The 26,165-nt window shown below is 37.5% G+C and overlaps 1 protein-coding gene across 2 annotated transcripts; it reads right to left on the bottom strand.

The window, feature by feature from the left end:
* Nucleotides 1-1,724: 1,724 nt before the first annotated feature.
* Nucleotides 1,725-14,474, bottom strand: Gnrhr (gonadotropin releasing hormone receptor). Of its 2 annotated transcripts, none has more exons than XM_038315836.1 (3): nt 13,953-14,474; nt 3,802-4,018; nt 1,725-1,969 (listed from the first exon to the last, which is right to left on the bottom strand). In XM_038315836.1, exons 1-3 carry the CDS (start codon nt 14,472-14,474, stop codon nt 1,725-1,727), a joined length of 984 nt encoding a protein of 327 aa, XP_038171764.1. The 2 variants fall into 2 exon arrangements, with proteins under 2 accessions (XP_038171764.1, XP_038171770.1); XM_038315842.1 differs by having other exon boundaries at nt 1,942-1,969; nt 3,802-3,894; nt 13,954-14,474.
* Between the last annotated feature and the right edge of the window lie 11,691 nt (nt 14,475-26,165).

Raw genomic sequence — 26,165 nt, 5'->3', positions numbered from 1 at the left:
TGTTGGCCATGCCAGAGGAGCAGCGAGTTGCAGCTGAAGTTCCAGGTGTCAGCCAGCAGAAGAGTCAGTCTCATATAGGCAAGGCCATGGGACTGCAGACCCTGGAATGTCTTCTGCTTCTGCTCTGCCTTTACGTGTTGGCTGCAGCTCTGTTTCTCTGTTTCTAGCATGGTGTGAGTGGACGTGGGGAGATCTCCACTGCTCGTAATATAGTGTGTTTTTACCTGTGGATTGTCAAGAAGATGACCCCTCCCTAAGCTGTACTAATTTGATAACAATGATAGCTTATACAGAGTTTTGATGAATAAATATAAATATAAGGAAATGTTTCATAGCCAAGGTCTGTGAGTCTCACCTAAGGAGCTGGATGGACTGTCGCTCAAGTTAATGACTACCAGTTGAGTCCAGCTAGTTTAAATTCTTTTAACCTTAACGCCAGGAGATGTGTTCACAGGTCTCAGAGTGCATCACAGCTGAAACAAAGCTGGGAAAATAACAACGTTAGACTAAGATGTTTTTGTTGAATACTTCTGAGCTGAAAAAACCCAAGAAGACAGTCTAAAGTTTTAGAAAAGCACATGGTTGAATGCGGACCTCTTTAAGGTCAAGAAACAAGAACAAAGCAGCCCACTTATTACTGGCTGATCTGCTCTCCTTGCTAGGTGTGGTTGATGACCAAAGGTGATGATTAATTCTGTATACCCATTTCTGCTTTTAGTCTCCTGATATTAAAAAAAAACAACTCTTGATAAGTTGATTTGCACCTTAAAGATTGAAAGTAGAGCTGACTGATTCTTTCTCATTTATAAAGGTTAAGTTTGTGATTCCTTTAAGATTCCTTTAATCCATATAAGATTAACTTTTAAGATACGTAATAATATAATTGTCCCTTTCTTTGTAACTGCAAAATGCAGCCTGCCAGTAAAATACATGACAAGAACACCTTGCTTGCCCAAACAGTTAATCTATAACAAGTTTCTTGGGTATGAATATATGTTCTTGGAATTGTTTGTAAAATGTTTAATCATGTAAGAGATATGGGAAACATGCTGATTTTTGCTGTTTTTTGTATTCATTGTAATCATTCACTTGAAAAACAGAATGTAACCACAGTGCAATTCCTATATTGCCTGAAAAAACTTTGTTGGAGTATATAAGCTGTAGAAAAAAGTACACAGTAGAGAAAGAATAGAGAAAGAACAAAAAATAAAGAAGGAATCCATCCAGAGAGTGTGTGAGTGTCTTTTCCCCTAAACCCTCTCAGATAAACAAGTCTAGTTTATGGTGACTCCGTGGATTCCTCTCAAAGTCCTGTGCTGCTAGAAGCTGGTCCCCGAGACCGTGGTAAGTTGTGGTTTCGTAGCCTACTTTCTGGTACTTTTTAACCTTAGGATGTAGTTGTTTTTACATTAGGATGTAATGTATTTATACACTATTATTATTATTAAGAGAGGAAGAGAAAAGAAGCCCAACTCTTATGCAATAAAACATCAGTCAACGCAGAGGTTAGTTTAGAAGCTCACAATTAAGAACAAATTTCAGTATTTTTGAGGATCTTTTTCTTTCATCTGAGGCTCTGATGAAACTGTCTACAAGAGCAAGGTTGACAACTTAAGCTTAAACTGCCTTTGTTTGTATATAGGTGTATTACAAAATTTGAGCTTATTCTCAACTGGTGAAATTAATTACCTTGCTTCTGTATTTGTTCTTGTGTAGTCACCCAATTACAAAGAGAAATAGCCATATATAAGTGGGTCAAAGCATGGGTTTAGAAAAGCAAAGAGAAAGAAGAAGTGATGAACAGGATCCGACACCCTGTTTAACATTTCAGGATCAAACCAATACCAAATTCCTAGGACATAATAGGGAGTCCAGCAGACAATGAACGAGGTGGCAAACGCGACTGTCATCTTTAGAGTTCTCAGCCGTGCTCTTGGGATGTTATTCTTGGATTGATTCAGCTGCAGTTCTATTAGATAAAGAAAAAGAGTAAGTGTTTAAAGTCAGCTTCCTCACAAAACCAAAATAATAAAAATGAAAGAAAGATTCATTAATTCTACAACTCCAATAATAATAATTTACTTAAAAAGATTCCTATACTACCCCAACCAGGATGGAAGTGCTCATTTGTAATACTCTGACCAAGGGAGCAAAGGCAGAAGCTAGCCTGGGCTATGTAAAAAACTGTCTCAGCAGAGCAACAAATAGGCTTTTAGACCAGGGTTTCCATTAGGAAAGAACGGAGAGCAGAGTTCCCTTAAAATTAAACCAAGAAGGATTTGAAAAATGGTGGTATTCACACAACTAGATAAAAAAATTGGTTGTTTGCCATATTCTAGATAATAGATATCTGGTGTATTAGCCCAGAAGGAACACATTTTCAGTGATTATCCTGAGTTTTAATGGAATAATTATCCTTTCTTTTTTTAAAAATGTTTTTATTTATATTTGTTAATTATACACAACAATAACTTATTCATTCAATACATATACATAGCTATATCCAAATACCATATATATCTGTATGTATGTATGTATGTATGTATCTATCTATCTATCAATCATCTATCTGTCTATCTATCTATCTATCTATCTATCTATCTATCTATCTATCTATCTATCTATTTGCTCTTTGGATCATCCCCTCCTCCATAGCTGCCTTGTCTCCTTCTTACTCCTTCTCTTTTTCCCAGCCAGTCCCATTTCTACTTTCGTGCCTCCCTCCTTTTTGAATGATGTAATGAATTTCATTAAGTTTGCTTATATGAATAATAGCATCTTAAAAAGTGGCTACACCACTGAAAAAAATGTCTCTCCCATTCCCGATCAATTATTAGCTGTGCATAAGTCTTCAAGAAGGTATGGAGACTTTTGAGTCCCTCCCCTCTACCCTTGCTTGTTTTGTTCTGTGGTAGAAAATGGGAACATGAGATGCTGTTAGCAGATCTCATTATAAATTGAATATATTGTAAAGATATTATTCCAAGGAGTGATTGTGAACTATTAAATGACCTAAAATTTATGAACTCCTTGACACAGCACCTAAATACACTACCACTCTGCCTAAGTGTTGCTGCTTCAACATTGTTTGTCAGTAGAGCTGGCCCTAGCGGTGTGAGTGTGAGTAGGGTGGATCTGGTGTGACCCGAGAGCGGGTAAATAGGCTAAATCTGGTGACCTCAGAGCAGGAGAACTGGCTCTGCTCCTTTCTGTAGGCTGCATTGGGTGAGCTAGCCTTTGTTATGATGGAAAAGCTTGCCTGTGTAGGGATGAGGGAAAGCTTGTGGGCCGACCAACCTAGCTACCACCCAGTCCCAGAACAGGGCTTGAGTTGGACTACCCAAATATCCACCTCATTTATTAACTGTTGGAACATGGATGGGGATGAACCTACAGATCCAAAATAACAGGATCTCCAGGACGCAGGACAATAATGGGATACCCAAGAGGAGCCCCAGTGAGAGCCCATTGTCAGTGGTATAGAAGCCAGAGGCCTCCAGCGAGACCAATGACTCCTGGCAAGTAAAGATGAATGGACTAAAGGGTAAACTGTGTCTCAATGGGACACACTACAGCTTCTATGACAAGATTCTTCTCTCTCTCTCTCTCTTATTTGTTTGGTTTGTTTTTTTTAAAAAATTTGGTTTTGCTTTGGGAGAAGTTGCAAGGGCAGGGGGTGGATGTGACAGGATGGGGAAATAAATGGGATAGGAATGGATGATGGGAAATCCACAAAGACTCAATAAAAGCTAAGAAATACTGTATGCCTACAATTATTATTAAAATCTAAGGACTACGTACTGCGTGGGTTTTGTTGAAGGACCCGTGTGAGGGTGGCGATGATTTTGGCGTTGCACACAAGCATGATGAGAAGAGGGAAAATGAAGAGGCAGCCGAAGGTGAAAAAGTTGTAAAAGGCTTGGTGCCACCATCGCGGAAAACTGCAGTGTGTCACACACTGAGAAAAAACCGCATGCCCAGAGCCATCTTCTAGGTAGATCATCCTGAAAATATATAACTGTGGAAAAAAGAAGAAAAAGTTTATGTGTCTTTTCCCAAAATCGTTCCTTCTCTGCGCCGCTCGTCTTTCGACCTAAAACAATTCCTAAGTTCCTTGACATTTTGACCATTATACTGAAATGTGTGAGTGAGGTTTGCTTGAAGTACGTTTGTGTTAGTTTGGATGACCTGTAGGACTCTGTAATTGGTGGAACTACTTCGGCCTTGAAAAACAGCGAACACTTAAAGACTTGAGCCTCACTTGCACTTCCAGTTCCCCTATAGTTATGCTGAGCAGCCTTGTTGAAAGTGATTTTTGTTCACTCTATATCCACTGTGTTTAAAACTCTGCCTTTTAGACTGCATCCATCAACACAGGTATTAAATTTGTTTTAAACATTGAAAGTCTAATAATATGCTATACTTTTTTAAGTAGTCAAAATGTGTGAATGGTTTAGAGGCTTCTTCCCTGATTAAATTGAGTGGAAGATAGACATGAGCAGTGGCATTGGAAGAAGGGTTGGGAAAATATGAGCCCCAATTCATGTTTCTCATATCCTGAAGAGTTAGTATAGACCCTAGTACCATATTTCAGTACAACACTTGGGTCATAACTGGGCCATAGCTGTGAGTTCAATCATGAATGTCACCCTGAGCAGTCTCAGGAAGAAGTCAGCACCGAGGCAAGCAAGACAACTACCATTGTATCTCGGTGGCTGTACCTCCTAGGATAAGAAAGCCCCTTTGGGTTTAAACACCCTGAGCTAAGGCTCCTGGGAAGCTTCCCACAGATGTTCACTAAAGACGTGCTTCCATCCTCAAAAGACCTCAGCTTCATCAAGCTCTTTGACTTTGTCACCCCTACGTCCTGTATGTGTGTGTCTGTGTATTTGCTTGTCTATATTTATTTTCATCCCCTCCCTTGAGGAGAGCCTAGAAATGGTGTAGCTTGGCTTCTAAATTCCTTTCTTTACCAAAAGGATCCAACATTTATTGAGTATTATCCCAATAGACAAAGTACAGTATGTTCTTCAGTTGACTGTGCCAGAGTCTGGAGCTGTCCAGAGAAGAACTGAATACAAAGGAGAGGCTAACTAGTTGATCGAGTTGTTGGATAAGCCTGAGAAAGTTTAATCATCAAAATACAAGAAGGACAGTAATGAAAACTAATGATAAAAGCAGAATGTGGTGGCACACTCCTTGCATCCCAGCATCAGGAGCCAGAGGCAGGCAGATGTCTATAAGTTCCTGGCCAGCCAAAGCTATACAGCAAGACCCTGTTTTAAAACAAACAAACAAACAAAAGCAGTGATAAACTATCAAATAAAGTAAGTATTCATGAATCCTTGTGGCTATAAATTATACAACCACAAATGAGCATAATTAAGAGCATTTCCTTAATATAGAATGGTAGCTAATAAAGGGGGAAAAAATGGAGTCGTTTTTCTTTCTTTTTTTTTTGCTAATCACTATAATGTTATTAACTGACTTCAGCAAAATTCACCAATAAGTGGTAAAAATAATCAGTGAAAGCTTGAGAATAGGACCGTGAAAAACATCAAAGTATCGAGCTGCTAGACACTCATCATAAAGAGTAAAATAACTTCATAAGTGAGGAGATATCCATGCAGTTAACGTTATAGATGATGGGACCAGTTGACATCATTTGCTTTCTTAGATAGCACATTGAGATGAGCCCAGCATTACATCATTAGTATGTTCAATTAAGAAACAGTTCCAAGGAAGCTAAGATAAACCTAAGTTGAGGAGTAATTCACAAATTGCCGATACACTTCAAAAATGTCAATCTTATGAGACATGGAGGAAGACAAGAATGGTTCCAGCAAAGGAGACTTAGGTGACAGCATTGTAACCACGATATAACTTTGGGGTTGCTTTTGTTAAGAGGGCAGAAACTGGGGAAGGTCTAGGAGGAATTGGAGAAGGAAAACACATGATCAAAATATATTGCATAACATTTTTTAACTTATTTTTTAAAGGGCAGAAAATTAGACGACAAATGCAATTCAATAGGGTATGTGAATTAAGTGATAGCATCCCATTAATGCTAATATCCTGATTTTGATGCGCCTATTGTGGGTATATGAGATCTCTCAAACAAGTTCAGACTGGTAAAGAAATGCTTTATCTCCAACTTTTAAATAAAGATTTATTTATTTATTTATTTATTTATTTATACAGTATCCTGCCTGTAGGCCAGAAGAGGGCACCAGATCTCATTATAGGTGGTTGTGAGCCACCATGTGATTGCTGGGAATTGAACTCAGGACCTCTGGAAGAGCAGTCAGTGCTCTTAACTGCTGAGCCGTCTCTCCAGCCCTTATCTACAATTTATCTACAACTCAAAAAACATTTAGAAAAGCCTGGGCGGTGGTGGTGCTCGCCTTTAAACCCAACCCTTGGGAAGCAGGGGCAGGCAGATCTCTGTGAGTTCGAGGACAGCCTGGTCTACAAGAGCTGGCCAGGACAGCTAGGGCTGCTTGTTTACACAGTGAAACCCTGTCTCAAAAAAAAAAAAACCCAACATAAGTAAATAAGTAAATAAATAAATAAGAACTCAAAACCAAAACCAATAACCATTTAGGAGTGAAGACAACCCTTGTAGTTTGAGAGTGCCCCTCATAGACTCATATATTTGAATGTTTCCTCCTCAGTTGAACTGCTTGGAAGGACTAGCAGGCGTGTTCTCATTGGAGGGTGCTCTCTCTCTCTCTCTCTCTCTCTCTCTCTCTCTCTCTCTCTCTCTCTCTCTCTCGTTCTCAGCTACTGCTCCAGCACTGTGCCTGTTTGCTTCCTGCCACAATGATCATGGCCGAACCTCTAAAGCAAGACCCTCACATCAATGCTTTCTTTTATCAGAGTTGCCTTGGCTATAGAGTCTCTTCACAGCAATGGAACAGTAATTAAAACAACAGCAAACAAGAAAATGCTAATATTTGGTAATGGATGGGTTAAAGGTATCTGAGAAAACTTTGTATAGTTCTAACAGCTTTGATCTGAGTGAAAAATTTTTTAAATGTTATCTTTTTAAAAAAACTTTAAAACCACAACTACAATCTATCAAAGGAAATATTGTAAGTCATTTTCAAGAATAAATTCCAGGTCTGGCGTGTTGGCTCAACCCTGACAAGTGCTTGCTGTTCCTCCAGAGTGCCTGAGTTTGGTTTCCAGCACCCAAGTAGGGTGGCTCACAGCTGCCTGTAGTTTTAGCTTCAGGAATCTAGTGCCCTCTTGTGACCTCCATGAGCATCATCGCACACAGATAAGAGTCTTGAAAAACAAAGTGAACCAGTAAGTAAATTGTAGTGACCTCTCATCCTTTTTCTCTGACTCATGAAACACTTTTCTCATCTTGTTATTTCCTATTGTGTTCTGGAGAAACTTCATTTTACTGTACAGAATTATCCAGATTTTTTTAATCTAAAGCAACTAAATTTGAAACAAATACTTTTGTTTTATCAAATGATGACTAATAAATACTCTTTTTTTCCTCATTGAACAAGATATGTTAGTTTACATAACAGTTGGTCCTGGATTTCTCTACTTTGGGAGAATATGGAATAGGAGTAGAGTGTGCTTATTTAAAAAGATTCTGAAATACTTTCTTGGTAGAGAAAGAAACTTGTATCTTATATTTGCAATTATATTATTGATTTCTCAATTTGAGATCTTTTATCAAGTAGAAAAAAAATGAAGTTTAAATTAATCCACTAGGGGGCGACAAAGTATCATACCATCAGTCTCAAAACCAAGAAACCCTAACAAGTCAGCTAACTTTAGTCTAAGATCCCAGTCAACTTTTCCCTGTCCCGTACTTTCCAGCTTGACTTTAAACTGTAGTTTTAAAGTAGATCAGCACACACACACACACACACACACACACACACACACACACACACACATTCTGTCTTGTTCTTATCAGAGTTTATTTTGCCTTAACCAAGAACATGTTTTCCTTCTTTGCAAACCATTGATGATACTTCCTCCTTCTTAGAATATGATATTTTGTCCACATCTGGGAATTTGGTAAATGGATACTGTGGAGTTAATGTTACAATCTTAACACATGCTAGACTGATTAATTTAAATAAAACAAGAAGGTCAGGAAAGCACACGAGGATTCAGAATCTTACCCATAAATTAATTTGCTTTAGCTTTGGCTCAGTTTATTTTGTTTTCTGCGCTGTGTTCATTTGAGCGGGTAATATAAGAATCCACTTTGCTTTCAGTGGTTCCTTTGTCCTTGGATTCTTTCTTCAATTTCTGTTTACTTTTTCCTCCTTTATCTGTGACTCTTGCTCTTATCAGTATTTGTTTCATTTTGCCATAATCGAGAACATTCTGTTTACCATCTTTGGAAGCAATTGAAGATGCTTGTTTATTAGCTTATGACCATACTTTATCAAACCAACTATTGCACAGACTAAATTTTCTTAAATGTAATCAGCTTCAGTTTTCTCAGCTATAAAGTAGAGATCATAACAGAATCTTCTTTTCATTGATGTCATGACAACTGACTTATTTTATGCAAACCCTGGAATAGTGCCCACAAAGCTAACACTGGATACATTTCAATCATCGTTATTGTAAAAATTGAGGCACACAAATTTTCTTTGTATCCATAAATATTTAGTCATACCTTGATAAGCACATACTATATGCTCCCCCATATGTAAATTTGCTACTTTAAACTTTTCTTTCCTATGGGATAGAATTGCCTGTTGTAGTAGAGTTTAGTAGTTAAAACCTCTGGGTATAAGTGGCCCATGAATGCTTGTGGGAACCATTCCCTGATCTGTGACCTTAGATTATCAACTACTATGTTAGTCCTGTGTGCTCACTGTCCATGCACTGGACATATGGGAACAACCAATGCAAAGCCCTGAGCCACAAAGGGAACTCCAGGTCGCTAGTGTGTGGGTTGGTTTTAGACAGTCTGTAAGGTCTAGAATATCCAGTATTGGCAAGGGTGACCTTTGGCGTCTCATCCTCTGTCTCCATCTCCCAGATGTCGAGATTACGGGTATCCCACATATACAGGTTTGGGTTTTGGTAAGCTGAGAAACTAGAATACAGGACAGGGCTCAGGGAAAAATTCAGGTTTGTCTACTCACAAAGAGGACTGTGGACATATGTTGAGGCCTCCAGAGGGTCTGCATAGCCAGACTTGACACCCGAGAACTTTGGTTCTGAGTGCTAAATCTCAATCAGAGTGTCACAGACTGTTTTAATCCTGATTCTTAGTTTTGATATTCTCTTAGGAAAAATGAAGGGTCAGGGAGTCGGTTGTGAGAGTTTGTCTTCTAGAAATGATAGGGTCACTGCTTCATGATACCTCAGCAATAGAGCTGTATTAAAAACACCTGGAAAATGGTATCAGTAGACACACAAAATGGAAGGGAAAAACTCATAGGTCTCACTCCTAGACAAAGAACTACAGGCAATTAACAACCGAGAGAGGGAGCACTCGTCTTTACAAGTGATGAGCCCTCTAAGTGGTATCCAATACCAAGAAAGTGCTCATCCTTGAAATCATGTCTGTCTGTCTGTCCATATATATATTATATATCACCAAATGTACTAATCATGTTGTATTTGTATCTTTACATGTTTATTTCTATATCCTATGAGCAAAGATCTTCATGCATATGCAATGTAATATAATTTTTATGCTTAGCTCTTAACTATGTCTAATATTAATTAGGTTCTTAGATATAGATGGGTAAATAGCTCTATAAATGAAATGGAATTGTGTGATTTAAACCTTGTCTATAGAATTAACTGTTTTATATTGACATTTCCACTCATAAGACATACTCTGGGCATCTCATAATATTCACTGGCTCACTTTCTTCTTGTACAAAATAAGAATAATATACATAATTTATAGTGTTGTAGGGAACGTTCTTGAAATATTGCATACAGAGACATTTGGCACAATTCTGACACATATTTTTATCTTCAACTATTATTTATCATCTCATTATTATTGCTATTACTTAGTCTAACACACTACTACTGTGCTTTAAACAATGTTTGGAGTATTGCTCATGGAAGGTTAAGTATTTATTGAATTTAAGCTGTTTGTCAAGTTCAGAAGTGCATTTTACTCAGTGAATTAGCTCATGTGTCAAGGCAAGTCTCTACATGCTTCAAGCCATGCTTCCTTACTCCAAAAACCAAGGAGTGTCCCGTGTTTCTTGCCTACAGGCTTGTGTTAACTATAGAATTTAGAAGTTGTTTTGTTACTACTCCACATGAACAAGATAAGCCAGGAACATAAACTCTTCCTGCGACTCTGCACTCTGTGGTCTTAGATGACTCTCTTTAAGGAATGTGTTTTTAATTATGTTCAGCCACACCTAAATTAGGAAATGTTTGGTCATAAATCTGAGCTCCTCCCAAGACTTGCTTGCTGGAATATCTTCTTCTCTGTCTCCCTTTTCTTTTCTTTCTTCTTCTTTTTCTCTTCAAACTTACCTTTAAAAATGGTAATTTTAAGACCTCTGTTATCATGTTCTTGCACAAGTAGTGTTCAGTGAGTAGTGTAGCTTTGTATGTCTTAAGAAAATGTACAGAACCTTATTATGGAGAGAAGAAAAAGGGATAGACAGACATAAATAATAACCTAATTTTTAAAATAAAAACATGATAGTGGGTAGTTTTATATATAGTATTACTTATTCTTAACATGCTTTATGAATTTATATATTTTTTGTTTTGGGTCATCTAGCCACGGTAGCCCTGAATTTTTTTATTCCACCACCTTGCCTCCTAGGTGCTGGTATTAAAGGAATACACTACCACACCGGGCTTTTAATTACCCTTTTAAAGTTAGTTAAGTGGACATTCTTAAAGTCACATAGCTGAAAGGGGATAACTAGCAGGCACAAAGCTTTGAGTTTGATCTCCATCTCTATGTGAACTGCACGTGCTATTACAGATCTATAATCCCTACACACAGAAAATAGAGGCAGGAGGATCAGAAGTTCAAGGTCATCTTCTGCTACATAACTAATCTGAGGTCATCCTGGGCTACATAAAATCTTCTGTCAAACAAACGAAAGGATAAAGCCCTTGAAGGGTTTCAGGGCATGTCAGCAGAGTGTTTAATTCCCCTGTTATCATCCACACCCCAGTTTCATCAGATCATTGCTAAATGATTCAAAATTATTCTTTGTCTTGTTCTACTCTATTTGAACCTGCATATATTATGTTGAATATTTTTGTTTTAAAAAGTCATCTTAGGCCGGGCGGTGGTGGTACACACCTTTAATCCCAGCACTCGGGATGCAGAGGTAGGCAGGTTTCTGTAAGTTCGAGGCCAGCCTGGTCTATAAGAGCTAGTTCCAGGACAGTTAGGACTGTTACACAGAGAAACCCTGTCTTAAAAAACCCAAAAAAGTTGCTTTAGATTGAAATTATAATTATTCTATTTCCCCATGTAATTTTTACAAAATGTGATGTATCAAAATGCCACATTATGTCATATGGATATACACAATTATTATTTGACAATTAAAATAAGTTTTAAATGCTATAGTTTTTTTCATTATAGAACCTATAAAGACTATAAGTCTTTCTAACAAATTTAAGGCTTTTTGAGTACATTAAAGCCTTCTATAATTAAAGGTATTTTTCTCTTTAGCTTACCAATCAAGTATTTTATTGTTATGTCTTTAAAAATTAATTAATTATATTTCATTTATCAGTGTTTGGGACTGAACTGAAGGTTTGCAGGCAAGGGTTATTGATGTGGGAGTCCCCTCTGTGTTCTGTGATTACCTTTAATGAATAAAGAAACCACTTTGGACCTATAGCAAGGCAGAACTTAGGTAGACAGGGAAAGCTAGGCTGAATGCTGGGAAAAAAAAGGGCAGAGTCAGAAGAGAAGCCGTGGATCTGCCGCCTGAGACAATCGCTGGAAACTTTAGCTGGTAAGCCACTGCCATGTGATGATACACAGAATAATAGAGATGGGTTAGTTTAGGATATGATTTTAGCCAGAAATACACTTAACCTATTGGCCAAAGAGTATTGCAAATACTATGGTTTTCTGATTGGTTATTTCATGGCTGGGTGGCCGGGAAGAACAAGCGACCCTTCCCACTACAAGTTATACCACTGAGCTGCATTCCATTATTTTTTGAGTTTGAGTTTCTATATAACCTCGGCTGGCCTTGAACTTGTTGTCCCCCATCTCTGCATCCTAAGGATGGAGTGAAAAGTATGTATCCCAATGCCTAGCATTGTTTTTAAATTGATAGCATAAACGAACAAAATTATACAAACTAATAATTTTAAATTTTGTTTTCTGCTAAGTATCTATCCTATTAGGTTAAAAATATTAATTTAATTTAGCACAACAAGCATACATTTCTACATGACAAACACAGTACCACATCATATACTCTCAGCTCACAGAAAAAGGGGGGCTACCAATCCATTTCTTCACTGTTCAGAGCTTTCAACCTTTCACTTCAACCAAACGGTTTCTCACAAAAAGGATTTGTCATCACTGAAAAATGTATAAGTCCAGTCATTAGGTTTTCATTCCCCTAAACCTCTTATGATCATTTTATATTCAACTTACTTATTGGTTTCTTACACTTGTGTACTTTAAGTCTTTAACATCTACTTGTTTTACATACATTTTGTCTCCACAAAGATTGACACTCCCCTCCACTGGCCCCTGGCTGCTTTATTGTTTTGTCAATACCAGGCTCTGTATTGACTTAACTTGTGTTTATCTTCTTTGAGAAAACTAGCCAATAAGCATTGCTCATACTTTAAAGAAGAAAAACAGAAAATACACGAACATAAACCTTAGCTAGTAACCTCATTTCCAGAGACTTGCCTGGGAAACCTCATCTTGGTTTGCATTGTGCTTTCTCCAGGTAAATAAAAGCCCTTCCATTTCCCCCCTTTCTTCTGCCATTTGATACATATTAATTAAATACCCTTTCTTGCAATTCAGTGAAGAAACATTTACTTGGTGCTTTGCAATGCTTAATGAATTCTGCACAGCTGTTTTGGTTTTCAGACACTTGGACAGTTTAGAATGTTTAGACAGATTCCTGGTTTTACAGGTATGCTTTTGCTGGATTTTAAGAACTCTTACTTCTTATGATGTTCTTATACCCCGGTTTACCATACAGAGCATTAGACAGCATAAAGTCAATTTATTCTTCTGTTAATGATAGGCTCTTTATTATTTGCAAAAATTTTGTCGTGTTTTCTTCAGTAATCTGTTTGAAGAGTCAAATTCTGCAGAACAATTAGCCGAGAGCAACATAACAACCAAGATAATTCTTTCTCGGCTGCAGTGACAGAATTCTTAGTTTGTACACAATAAATCCCAAGTAAGAAAAGTTTCAATATTTTCCACCTGTGGAAGTTTCATAGCTCTTAAACATTCTCTCAATTAACCATCGATTACGTTTCGACCAGAGCAAAAGGGAAGACAGAAATTGAGCACAAAGGGGGTGAACCTGTAATCCCTGTGGCTTGGGAAGCTGAGGCAGGAGGATTTAAGTTTGAGAACAGCCTTGGCAACATATAGTAAGATACTTCTTCAAGTCTATAGAAGAGAGAGAAAGAATGGGAAGGAAAGAGAGGTTGGCATGTATTCAGTTGAGAAGAGGTTTTACGGGGGCATTAACTATGCAGTACAGATAATTCTAGATACTTTAATACATTATTTATCTAATCATCATGAAAGCATGTGGAGTAGGCAATTACCCCATTTTATGAATAAATCAACAGAACTTCAGAGAGGTTAAGAAGTTCTCCTGATTAGACAAAGTGGTCAGGGTTAAAGTCTACTCTGATTTCCAGAGACTAGGTCTTAAAGGCCACACAGCAGGTGTTTCTTGACTCAAGGTTAGATACAAAATAACCATATCCACCCAAGTTCAGGAGTAATGGCTTACCTGTGGTCCCGCAAAGACAATACTGAGAATCCAGGCTAGGCCGATCATGGACTGTTCAAGCTTGCTCTTGCTTTGTACAGCAAGGGGCCGAGTGATGGCCAGGGAGCGGTCCAGGCTGATCACTACCATCATGAAGGCTGGGGCATACATAGAGAAGAGCTTCAGATAGCTGAGCACTTTGCAGAGGAACTCCCCAGCATGCCACTGTACTGTAATATTCCACATGCCGTCCAGTGGCATGACAATCAGAGTCTCCAGCAGGTTGGCTAAGGTCAAATGCTTTAAAAGCACCTTCATTCTTGAGAGCTTTTTCCCTTTCTCCCTCTTCTGAGTCCACTTCTGCAGCTTCATCAAGAAAGACGCATTAAAGGCAGTAGAGAGGAGAAAAAGGAAGAAAGTCACTGTTACGCGGATCTTTCCAGATAAGGTTAGAGTGGGGAGTTTACCCTGTATCAAAGGGACGCTGTTGTTGATGGCCGAGCAGGGATTTTGGTCCTGCTCAAGAGAGGCGTTGTTAGCCATATTCCTTTGGCAGGCTTCTAGAGCAGATTCTCCGTACCTCTGATGTTTTATCGTAACCGAACACCAAGCGCTGTTTTATTTATGCCTTTTTTAGACCGAAACGTCACAGGGTTACATTTATGTCAAATTTATTTTCCCTAAGATACTCTGGACTTAATGTGAAAGATCAAGGTGAACTTGTTTTGTGGGTTTGTAATCTAAAAGAGTGCTAACAGAAGATGCCAAGCACACTCTGAAGGCCAAGTGTAATTGTACCACCTCAGCAGATGGCCTGTTTTTCAGAGTGTTTTATCGTAGGCGAAGAAGGACACTTGAAGTCTAATTTTGAAGTTAAAAGTGACTCATATTTCAATTAACTTTAATGAATACATTTTCTAAAAACCATCATGAATAGACAGGTGCCACATGATATACAGAAAATAATTTAAAAACCCTCATCCAATTAAAAATCTGTTGTTTGAAGACCACATTTCTCAAAACAATTGTTTTTCTTTTTTATTCTTTTTATTTATTTTACGTCCTGACCATATATATCCTCTCCTCCCGTCTCTCCTCTCATTCCCTCCTTCTTTCATCCCTCCACCTCCCACCAACCTATTTCTCTTCTGTATTGGCTCAGAAAGGGGCAGTCCACCCCTGGGCATCAGAAAAACAATTGTTTTTCAGATAAACATTATCAAGTAGTCACAGATGAGCATATATGTTAGCTTAAAACTGTCTTACATAAGGCATGGAGCTAGTACTTCAACTGTCACAAGCAACCTATTCTGATACAAATTAATCTAGATTCAAGTTTATTAATCATATAAATTATCAGATATTAATATTGAAATTATAGTAAACTTATTTTTTGTTAGTTGCCTTGATTTTATAACTGTGTAAACATTGTACTTGTTATGGTTATACAAGATTGATAGGTAAATTAGTGGAGCAAAACTAGATATTTACATAATTATTATAACTGAATTAATTATGTAATATGATAAGTTATAACCCTACATGTTATATGATCACCTCACATTGAGGCCCCTTAAAATCCTTCTGTGTGTTACTTGATGATAATAATTTGCAATAGAAATATTGGTATGACTTTCATGGGAATTTCATAAGTCATGGTTTCAGATCACCGACTGATCTTCTTCCATCACACCCAGAGCAGGGCCACTATTAGGACAAATGTAGCCATTTTGGTTTAGGTGGTGCATTTTTTATTGGTTTATTATTATTTTTTAGCTTTTGCTGGTAACAAGGCAGTTTGTGAAGTTTTATACACACACACACATAATGAAGAAAATCATAAATCAAGGTAAGTTTTAAATATGTGGGTGGGTACATCAGAGAGGCAGTTACAGCTAGGTAGGTCTGAATTGCTATTTGATAACAGTGTTAGCTTTTGGGTTAGTGGAAACCAGTTGCTTGCTAAGTTATTAGCCATCAGAAGGCTTTATGTATTGTTACAGGATGCAAGTTCTGCTAACATACAAACAAGGACAAGGAATGGATGTTCCGGGGCTAAAGCTAGCTGGATATAAGGTAATCAGTGCCTAGATCTCAACCTTTCAACTTCTCCACATCACTGCGCTTTTAACCAGTCAGTCAAGCTTTGCAGATACAGCTTTTTTGTAGGAGGTTTTGTTCACGTGAGAAATAGGCTTTTTAGAAAACTGCAATTCATTTATCTTATTTATTAAGCATGAATGCCATGAAAACATGTGGTTGGCTCTCATGGTTTGTCACAGTTATGTTCTATAAACTTCTGGAAATACTGAATTAGTGAACATCAACTATTATTCCTGGCGAAACAGAGTGAGGTCTCATGAGCCAAGGCCACTTGCCAAAACCCTGGAAAAGCAGCTGATCTCATCAGAACCACAACCCGCTCTTCCTCGTAATGCCTTCCACATGTAACAATTAACAGGCATTTATTTATTTATTTATTTATTTATTTATTTATTTATTTATTTATTTATTTATTTATTTATTTTACAGCTGTAGAGCTTGCCTCACCTGTACGCTTAACATTTTCCTACCTTTAGGAAATATGCAACTATGGATTTCTTGGGCATTTAGCTTCATGTGAATGTTCTTCACTACATTAAGAGACTAGACAACACAACCAAACACAAAACAGTCCTCACACAATGAATTAGGAATTTAGTCACCTCCCCACAGCTTCATCACACAGAACAAATCTCTCATACTTCTGGAACAATCTGTCATGCACAGATGGAGGGGTTTTGTGAATGAGAATTCCTGGAAAGAGTTGTGTATGCCCAGACTGGTTGACTGATTAAAACTGCAGTAATGTGGAGAGGTTGTAATGAGGCGATTCTACTTAAAGTATCTCTTCAGAATTAGAACTAGAAATTTAAAAGCTATGTATTTGAGAACTGTATTATTTAATAATTTATGACAAATAAATATATAAATGAGAATTTAAAATATAATTTGGAAAAATATGTGTTTATTGAGTATACATTGTATATATTGATATACTAATATAAGTACTATATAACATACTATAGTTTAATTCTCACACTATTTTCTTATTCTCTTTTCTAAACTATGTCTGTAAAACATATTTTAAAAAGTAGTTCAGAGATAATTCAAACTGAAGGCTCCAGCCTTCTAGAGTATGCTGAAGGTATGGCAAAGGTTAGCATTGGACTTAGGAATTCAGATCAACAAGGGACAGGCAAGTTAACCCTTTGCTATTGAGAAATGACATGAGGTGCCTCTCAAAGGTCCCAATATCAAATTTGGTTCAGTCATTCCCTGTCAGCATTGAGAAACTCATCCACAGGGCAATTAAAAGACTTAATACCTGTTGCTAAAAACCACATTGCTCTGAATGTGATAAAAAAAAATAGAACAGCTTCAATGGATATAATAAAAAATTCAGGAGAGACCAGAAAACAAGTACTTTGACAAATTGCTATAAATGATCAGAGACCAAAGTTAAAAATATGAATAAATGGCATTGAAATTGAGGGTTTGGTAGACACAGGTGCAGATGTAACAATAATTTCACCAAAATTTTGGCATCCAGATTGTCCTTTTTAGGAGGTAAATGTTCAGCTTCTAGGTATTGGAACTTTATCCCAGGTAAAACAGTGAGTTGAGTGTGTAAGGCCAGAAGTACAGATAGGAAAATTAAAACCATATGATACTAAAATAGCAATGAATTAACGAGGACTTGATTTCTTGCAGCAATGGGAAACACCGATTACCATTCTTCCAATCTCTGCTCTCTACAAACATAAAATGTAAATGGCCTTTTTGAGGTCCCAATTCAATTATAATTCAAAGCTGACTTTGGAGTTGGATTTTGGCTCTTAAACTCAAGCATTCTTGTTAAAGGAAAGTTCAAAATATCTGTCTCATGTCAGAAGAGTCACGTGGTATATAGGATAGAAGAAAACCAAAATAAAAGGACTATTCTATTGTCACTAATCTCATAATCCTTTGGTTTTATTTTGACTCTTTAAAACTTTTCTTAAGGTATAAATATCTCAAAATTAATATGATTGTGATATATCTATGTATAAAGATTGTGTCTTGATATTAATGGTCATATAGAAAACTAAATAATTCTAGAAATAAGCTTCATCCAGATTTCTGCATGGGATTTTGGGCTTGATTCTGAAACAGGTGACTAGGAATTAAGCTTGTGTATCCCAGATGTATTTAACAGATTGTGTTCCTGTAACCTCTCTGAGATCTTGTTCCTGTAACCTCTCTGAGATCTGGGAGTGCCTATCATCTGGTGTCACTCTTGTATGGTAACTGGATAAATTAAGGCTGGTTTTCTAATAACCTCGGGCTGCTCCTCTTCCCTTTCATAATGCAATGGTGCAGTAGATTCTGCTCTAAATTCCTCTGTCTGTGCCTGGGTATTTTTCTTATTTTCATTAGAAAGTCTTTATGTCTTGTATTTTACCAGAAGTAAGTCTTTCTAAAGCTTGTGTCTTATCACTAGTGAGTCCTTCTAAGATTTGTATCTTACCAGTCAAAAATAAAATTAAAAAAAAATAAAAAAAAATAAAAAGTAGTTCATTTAGCAGGGCGTTGGTGGTGCACGCCTTTAATCCCAGCACTTGGGAGGCAGAGGCGGGCAGATCTCTGTGAGTTCGAGGCCAGCCTGGTCTACAAGAGCTAGTTCCAGGACAGGCTCCAAAGCTACAGAGAAACCCTGTCTCGAAAAAACTAAAAAAAAAAAAAAAAAAAAAGAAAAAAAAAAAGAAAAAAAAAGTAGTTCATTTAGTCCTAAAGTTCCCTGATGCTCATTTCAATAAGCATTTATGAAAAAGAACTCCGAAATTTCCTGCTTAACATTTATGAATGTTAAGATTTCATTTTTTTATTTTATTTTTTCTCATTTTTTTTATTAAAGATTTCCATCTCCTCCCTCTTCCCTCCCCTTCCTTCCACCCATACCCCCACTCCACCCCTCTCCAAGACAAAGAGCCATCAGGGTTCCCTTCACTATGTTAAGTCCAAGGTCCTCCCAGCTCCCCCTAAGTCCAGGAAGGTGAGCAACCAAACTGACAAGGCTCACAGTGAGCCCATCCATGCTGTAGAGTTCATGTTCATTGCCGTTGTCCTTGGTTTCTCAGTCCTCCTCCACCGTCAGCCACATTCAGAGAGTCCGGTTTGGTCCCCTGTTCCATCAGTCCCATTCCAACTGGACTTGGTGGTCTCCCGTTAGATCTGTCCCATCGTCTCAATGGGTAAACGCACTCCTCACGGTCCTGACTTCCTTTCTCATGATCTCCCTCCTTTTGCTCTTCATCGGGACCTTGGGATCTCAGTCCGGTGCTCCTATGTGGGGCTCTGTCATTTTCTCCATCCAATGCCAGGTGAAGGTTCTATGGTGATATGCAAGATATTCATGAGTATGGCAATAGGATCTGGACATTTCTGGCACCCTCTCCTCAGCTGCCCAAGGACCTAGCTGGGGGCGTCTTCCTGGACACCTGGGAACCCCTCTAGAGTCAAGTCTCTGCCAACCCTAGAATGGCTCCCTTAATTAAGATATATAATTCCTTGTTCCCATATCCACTTTTCCTATATCCCAACCATCCTATTCCCCCAAGCTCTTCCCATCCTCCACTTCACACTTTTCTCTCCCCATCCCCCCCCCATCCCCCCCTCCCCCCATCCCACCCCACCCCCATGTTCCCATTTTTTGTCCGGCAATCTTGTCTACTTCCAGTATCCAGGAGGATAACTATATGTTTTTCTTTGGGTTCACCTTCTTATATAGCTTCTCTAGGATTTTTTACGAATTATAGGCTCGATGTCCTTTATTTATGGCTAGAAACCAATTATGAGTGAGTACATCCCATGTTCATCGTTTTGGGCCTGGGTTACCTCACTCAGGATGGTGTTTTCTATTTGCATCCATTTGCGTGCAAAATTCAAGATGTCATTGTTTCCTTACTAAAGATTTCATTTTTTCCTTACTAAAATTTCTAAGGATTTCTGTTTTTTGAAATACTTATTACACCCATTCTTTTAGTCTGTCAAACTCTTGTAAATAAATGTTTTGTTTAACAAGTACCAATATGATAATTATGTCAGGAACTGTAAGTGCTTCATAGATGTTTGTATTGAATACTCATGGCTACCTTTGGAGGTAGATACTGTTATTACCCTAATTCTACAGCGGGGAAATGGAGTCACAGCATTGTTCCATGACTTGCCCCAAATCACATAGCTGTTAGGATGCCAAAATGATTTGGATCTAAATAAAAACCCCACCTATGCATGGACCCGACGTTTTTTTCCCCATAAGATATAAACATTTATTTCAGAGTCAATGACCAATGACATTCTTTGAAGGTATATTTTTATTGGATAACATTAAATAATATTCAGGACATAATAATGAAGCATAGTTGAGGGGGGCATGATGGTGCACATCTTTAGGTCCAGTACTCTGGAGGCAGAAACAGGTGGAGCTCCACGAATTTGAGGCCATCCTGATGTATGTAGTGAATTCCAGGACATCCAGGGCTACATAGTGAGCCCTGTGTCAAGAAATACAAAATAATTAAAATAAATAAACCACAATGTTGAAACCCAGAGATGTTATCATTATTTAATAAGGCCTTTGAAAAGCATTTTAAGTTAAGTACATCTATAATCTTTAATTATTCTTATTTTACTAGAACGTGCTATTTGAAAGGATCAGGAATACAGCTCAGCAGGTACAGGTCCTTGCCACCAAGAATGATGGCCTTGGATCATGGTGATCCCTATATCCCATGTGATGGAAGGAGAGAATTGACTCCAGCAGTGCTGCCCCCATTGCATGCCATGACATACCCAGGCACGCCGCACAATAAGAAAACAACTAAATGTAAAAAAACTCTGGGATGTACAGACATACCTTTAGCTTCCACCATCTTGAAGACTAAGGATGTCATCAAATAGCACCTGAGACCTGTAGTAGATGTTTCCCCTGCTCTGTTGTAATCTTCCTACCTCATGAATCCACTGATGTGTTTGAAGGTGTCTTGATCTAGAAAAACTTCATGAAACTATTACCATGCTGGAAGATGGTATTTTGGGATACCTAAATATGTGTTCCAAAAAATTATTTGGTTCCAAAAAAAGCTATCTTATTCCTTTTGCGGTAAAAGCTATGTTTTTTCATCAACCTAAGAAAGAGTGAGGCAGATGAACTACCGCATCGCCACACCATCAGGAAAGGAGGCTATTTGGGGGAAAGAGGATACTTTCTTGGCTTTGTCTGAGTGGTGGCTCCCATAAATGCATGACGTTTCTCTAGAGAAGGCAGCCAACACAACAGCCGATGAAGCAGTGTCCTGATGAAACACACCATTTCTCTCAGAATCAGTCTAATTGTTCAAAGAACGTTCTAGGAAATCAATGACTAATAACATTATTGCAATGGAATTTAACTTACATTTTCATAATGAAAAGAAGTATAGATCAGGCGATTTCAGTTTTACAGTGAGAGTCCTGAGGCTCCTGGACCTTAGCTTTTTATAAATTTTAGGACATGCTCTTTAATTTCTCTTTCAATTTCATAGTAATTTTTTATTGTTTAATTTTGTAGTAATCTTTTATTATGCATGGTTTTATACACAATAAATAGTATTTTGATTTGTTGGGTTTATCTTGCATAATAAAATCCTAAGAACTGTAACTTTCAATATTTATTCATTTATTCATACTTTTATTTATTTAAGTATTTATTGTTTGACAGAGTTGTAGATTATAAGAATATAGAATAAGACAAAAGACCAAAAATCCCAGAGTGTATTAAGGGAAAGTAATAAGGCTATGCTTTGTAAACCAAAGTTCTTAGACCAAGCTGGGCTACACTAAACATCCTAGAAACCTGACTGACTGTAGAGAGCTGGAATGTTACAAGAGGGAGCCAAATTTATCATAAGTTGTTTTTGGCCTTCTATATAGACCATCATTGCCCCGCTCTGTGTTTTCCTTGTGACCATTCTAAATTCCTTTCTAAATTCGTTTGGAATGTGCAAACAGACCTTTAGTTTGCACCAACTTCCAGGCTAAGAAAGTCATCAGATAGCACCTGAGGGCTACAGTAGAGATTCGTCCCTTGCTCCTTACCCTATGCTGCAACCCGCCTTCCTGCTGTATCTACCAATATACATTTGAAAAGTGCCTTCACTTGTGACTGTCTTTGATTTCTTTGTATAGAAACTGTGAAACTGTTACTGTGTTGAAACTACTATCTGGGATAACTTTAGCCTTTTTTCCCAGGCCATGGTCACTCATTTTTGGCACAAGAATACACCGTGTCTAATTTTCTTTGCGTTGAGAGCAGTTTTTATTTCACTGGCACCTTTTTTTCCCAACCTTTTCAATTTGAAAATCAAGGTGTATGGCTTTTTTTTTTTTTTTTTTTAAAATCAGGAAAATCCTTTTAAAAGCAAGTAAGAGCAAACAGAAGTGAGGTTTCCTTTCTTTTTTTGTCTTGTGTTGTTTAGAGTAATTCGGTGGTTCTCAACCTGTGAGTCGAGTATCAGATAACCTGCATATAAGATATTCACACTGTGATTCATAACAGTAGCAGAATTACAGTTATGAAGTAGCAAGGAAATAGCTTTTTGGGTCGGGGTCACCACAACATGAGGAACTGTTTTAAAGAGTCTCAGCATTATGGAGATTGAGAACCACTGACTTAATAAAAAGTTTTCTGTTTGTAAAGCCTCTTTTACTTAAACTATGGAATCTTTTTAAGGGAAACAAACACATCATGCCAGACTGGTTCTAAGTGGGTCTAAGTGTACTTTCCTGTATACATAAGTGCAAAAACAACCGAAAAGTAGCAAGATCAGCAGAGTTAAATGAAGGAAATCAGAGATCAAAGTGGGATTGTTAGTGAGGACAGCAGGTTGTAACAAAACTGGTCTTACTAGATATTGACTCATGTGTGGAAGGAGTCTGTAAGCCATAGCCTGGCACAAATAATCAAAAAGGTAGTGACAAAGAACAGCACTCACAAAGTGAGTGCCTTCACAAACGTGTCAGGTGTAAAAACTGAAGGAAGAATCAGACAGGACAGTGAGCCCTCAGCTCATTTTAAGCTTGCTGTATCACTAACAAAGGGGAGTGGTATCAGAACTTGTCATGATATCTGTGGGGCAGGATAGTGAGGGCCAGGAGAGCTTGCACTAGTGCTGCTGATTCAGCATGTCAAGGGAGCCAGTAGACAGGACTTTTGGACACCAGTCCCCCTGGCTCTGGCTGGAGCCTTCGTACTATGGGACAATGGTCTTTTATCCTGTCACTTGTATTATTTTTAATAAAATGCTGATTGGCTAGTAGCCAGGCAGGAAGTAGAGGCAGGGCAACCCGGTAGGAAGTAAAGGCAGGACAATGAGAATTCTGGGAAGAGGAACGTTTGGGTATCTAGTTATGATCCATCAGCAGAGGAAGCAAGATATGACTGCCTCGCTGAAAAAGGTACCAAGCCACATGGCCAATATAGACAAGAATTACGGGATAATATGTTATAAGACTTAGTTAATAGGAAGAGCCTGAGATACTGCGCCAATCAGTTTATCATTGATGTAGACCTCTGTGTGATTCTTTGGGACTGAATGACTGCAAGACCAGGCAGGATAGAAACCTCAGTCAACACCTTGGCACCAGTGTAGAGGCTCTCCTGAGTCTGAAGGTGACTCGTGGCTCATTGTGATACTAAACTGTATACCACCTTGTGTATTCTTTGGATATTCATGTAACACAGTACAAGAAAACACACATTGTAAATGAAAGCAGAGATGTTTTACATGCCATAAAATCCCAACTCTTTGTATAGTTGTACCATTTTAACTATTTCACTTTTGTTTTTGCTCAGCCCCCTTTTTCCCATGGACTACACATTTTTTTCTGATTAACTTCCCCTGTTTCCATGACTACTACATGTACTTCTGTCCACCTCCTAGTCCAAGTACAAGAATCTGGAAACTTTCCAATGGGTTCATACATCCATTCCTCCTGATAGTGCTCACCTCTGTAATAAACACAGTAATTCTTATAGCCAGGGTAGCAAAGTCCCCTTGGTTTTTCAAAGTTCTTTTAATTATTTGGTTGATAAAGATTGTATATATTCAAACTGTAAAATTGACTTAATATATGTATGTCTGTCAATCTCTAGCTCATAGCCACCACAGCTCTATTTCTGTCAATTTAAAAGATTCTACATGCAACAGATGATTCAATATTTGCTTTATTAGGCCTGATTTATTTCTTTTAGCATAATATGCTATAGGTTCATTCTCTTTTATGTTTATGTTTTAAGCATTATTTTATATGTGTGGGTGTTTGACCCGCATCTATGTCTATGTACCATGTGGGTGCCTGGTACCCTTGGAGATCTCATATATATATATATATATATGTATATGAATAACATACATACATATATGTATATGAATTATATATATATATTCCTAATATTATTGTTGGGCCCATGGTTCTAGTTGCAATTTGTTTATAAAGGTTCATGTTATTCTTCATGGTGGTGTTATAAGTTTATACTGTCAGTGACAGTCCTCTTTCTCCTTGTCTCTTCAATAGCCGTCATCCTAACAGGTGTGCGGTGACAATGACTGTGGTTTAGTTTTCACTTCTGTGATGATTATTGACACTGAGACCCTTTTTATATAGCTGCTGGACACATGTATATATGTCTTTTCCAGAAGAAATGTCTAGTAAGGGCATTTATGTATTTTAAAGTTGGGCTATTGGCTCTTGTTTCTTTTGGTACAGGGCTGTCTTCTTTTCTTGTATACTTTGCACATTTGGTTATTACATACTTGTCAGATCTATGCTTATAAATGTTTTCTTTCATCTTGTAGGCTGACCTTTCATTTTGTTGACTGCTGTGCAGAAAGAAGCTTTTAATTTTACTTAATTTTACTATTTATTTTATTGTTTATTGTTGTATGAGATTTTGGTCTCATAGCCACAGAACTCATTGCCCAACTAGTGTCAAGTAGTTTTGTCTTATGTCTATATGGGAATGCAAGGGTTTTACAGCTTCAGATAGTATGTGTTAGTCTTCACTGTTCAGCTAGCTTTTGTGAAAAACTCCAGTTTAATTCCCTTACATGAGTTCTCATCATGGAGTCCTGCCAGAGACATTTTATGGCAGAAATTCCTGTATCTGAAGGGAGACCCAGTAATTATGACACTGGTGCCCAGGTGGAGAGAAGCCATTATTACTGTTTTTACTTATATTGAGGAAAGGGAATGTATTATTATGCAGTGTATCATCATGCAGCGGGGTCATTTAAATCACTTTTATTTAAAGTCATACTCTGAAATTTTGCTGACAATACATGTGTCTTCATTTAAAAGTGCTTTCTGAGTCAAAAATTAAATATTTTATTCTTTTCTAACATAGGCAGTTCCTACTCTTGGTGTATATTAAGAAGTTAAGTGATGGAGAGGACTGGTTGTCTAAGTCATTAGTGTGTATTGATTTTTTCCCCAACAGAATAGAATATACATGACATGCAAAATGTGTCACTTAAAACTTAACATTAATAAACACAATATATTCTTTATTACATTATATGGCTCCGAGTAACATTCTATTAATTCAGAACATAGATTTTGCATGGGTTAATAGATAACTATTTTTTATTTTTTCCTGCATTTTCCTCTGTTTAATTTGAGGGGTCGTCAGGAACCCCACTTCCTTCATGATCAGTGTCATGCCTGAATCCAAGCTAGGTCATTCCTGACCAATATGCATATACTTTTATTTTGTTTATGTCTTTTTTTTCAAACAGCAAATAATAGAAATACTAATTTTTAGGAATGTGTAACAAGATAAGTTGAATACTATAAAAGCATTTATGAAGTAAACCTACAATTTATTCATATGTTTCCTAAAAGTTCTACACTTAGAATATGATACTAGAGACCCAGTCTGGTTAAACTATCAGTTAATCGTATTTTCTTCACCAACTTCTGTTTTCTAATTTTTAAAAAATATTTAGGTTATAACCATATTATATAAAATAGCAAACTGTTAAAAGTGTGAGCTCTGAAACAGAGTTGTATGGTTTGAATCTCAGCTTAGGCAGTTAGGTGCTCTTCGTTCTTCAGAAAACTGTTGGCCCTCTCTATCCTTTACTTAACTTATCTACAAAATTGAAAAACCAAGGG

The sequence above is a fragment of the Arvicola amphibius genome, chromosome 1, assembly GCF_903992535.2.
Source record: "Arvicola amphibius chromosome 1, mArvAmp1.2, whole genome shotgun sequence".
Taxonomy (NCBI): Eukaryota; Metazoa; Chordata; class Mammalia; order Rodentia; family Cricetidae; genus Arvicola; species Arvicola amphibius.
Note: the sequence above shows the minus strand (reverse complement) of the source record. Positions and strands in the feature narration are given on the sequence as shown.

Coding starts and splice junctions, on each gene's coding strand:
- Gnrhr (XM_038315836.1), bottom strand. CDS start 14,474: ATGGCTAACAACGCCTCTCTTGAGCAGGACCAAAATCCCTGCTCGGCC. Junction 4,019..13,952: donor TTGTCTTTGCGGGACCACAG/GTAAGCCATTAC, acceptor TTTTTTCCACAG/TTATATATTTTCAGGATGAT. Junction 1,970..3,801: donor CCTTCAACAAAACCCACGCA/GTACGTAGTCCT, acceptor TTTATCTAATAG/AACTGCAGCTGAATCAATCC.